General features: G+C 72.7%; 1 protein-coding gene across 1 annotated transcript in view; it reads right to left on the bottom strand.

The window, feature by feature from the left end:
• Window positions 1-174: 174 nt before the first annotated feature.
• The window catches only part of AGPAT3 (1-acylglycerol-3-phosphate O-acyltransferase 3), an 8056-nt gene continuing 7289 nt past the window's right edge, over window positions 175-941 (bottom strand). Inside the window, exon 4 of the mRNA XM_012731139.1 lies at window positions 175-358. Within this exon, the coding sequence (XP_012586593.1) occupies window positions 175-358 (184 nt within the window). The remainder of the gene's footprint in view (window positions 359-941) is intronic.

The raw sequence follows: 941 nt of genomic DNA, 5'->3' as shown, positions 1-941 counted from the left end.
GCGCCAGCCGGCAGCCTGGCGGACCCTGGGGAGCCCGGGGTGCTCTAGGGCAGCTCTCTGTGCACAGGCAGGCGCTCCCGGCTCCCCGAGTTCGTGTGGGGGAGAGCCGCAGCCGCCAGGCACCCTCGGCCCCCCACGCCTCCTCGCTCCCCAGGGAAAGGTAGGGCCTCCCCGCTACGCCTTCAGCTTGATTTCAAAAGTCAAGAAGAATGAAGCAAGCTGGCGCCAGAGGCCGGCCCGGGCCCCCAGCGCCCCCAGCGCCCCCAGCGCCCCCCAGCCCACCTTCTCCTGGTACAGCTTGTGCAGCCACTGCGCCGCCTCCTTCTCGTCCAGGGGGATCTCCTCCAGAGGGAACCTCCTGCTCGCCGACAGAAGGGGCGTCACGACATCACGGGGGAGGGCCGGCGGCGGCCAGCTGCCCCCCACCCCGGCCAGCACGTCCACCTGCACACCCAGCCGCAGCCACCTCCGGCCTCCTCCAGAGCTGCAGGCTGCCAGCCCGGGCCCAGGCCTCCTGCGCCAGCAGGTCAAGCAAGGCCTGGGGGCCCAGCGTCGGCCTGCGGGGTCAGTCCTGCCTCAAGGTCATCCTTCGGGGACAACAGGACTGAAAGCCACGAGGCAAGAAGTCCCCGTGCTCCACGGGGGGACAGCCGCCTAGAGCCCGAGACACCAGAGGGCGAGCGAGGACCCCGCTCTCGACAGGGGCTTGCTGAGCCCCGAGCGCCAGCAGCCTCCCGGCGCGGCGGCCACTGGGGGGGGGGCGCCAGGCACACGCAGGGGCCCCCCGGGACGGGCCTCACTCCTGGCACCTGCTGCGTGAGGCCCGGTGTTTTAGGGCGGCTGAGACTTTTGGTCGAGACAGAGAGCTGCTGGCTGCCCCGAGGGCCACAGCTGCGGGGCTGGCCCCCACGGCCAGGGGCGCCCCCGGCCTCCGGGAGCCC

Source organism: Condylura cristata, unplaced genomic scaffold (genome assembly GCF_000260355.1).
Source record: "Condylura cristata isolate star-nosed mole 26May11 unplaced genomic scaffold, ConCri1.0 scaffold00003, whole genome shotgun sequence".
Classification (NCBI taxonomy): Eukaryota; Metazoa; Chordata; class Mammalia; order Eulipotyphla; family Talpidae; genus Condylura; species Condylura cristata.
This window is presented reverse-complemented; position numbering and strand designations above follow the sequence as displayed.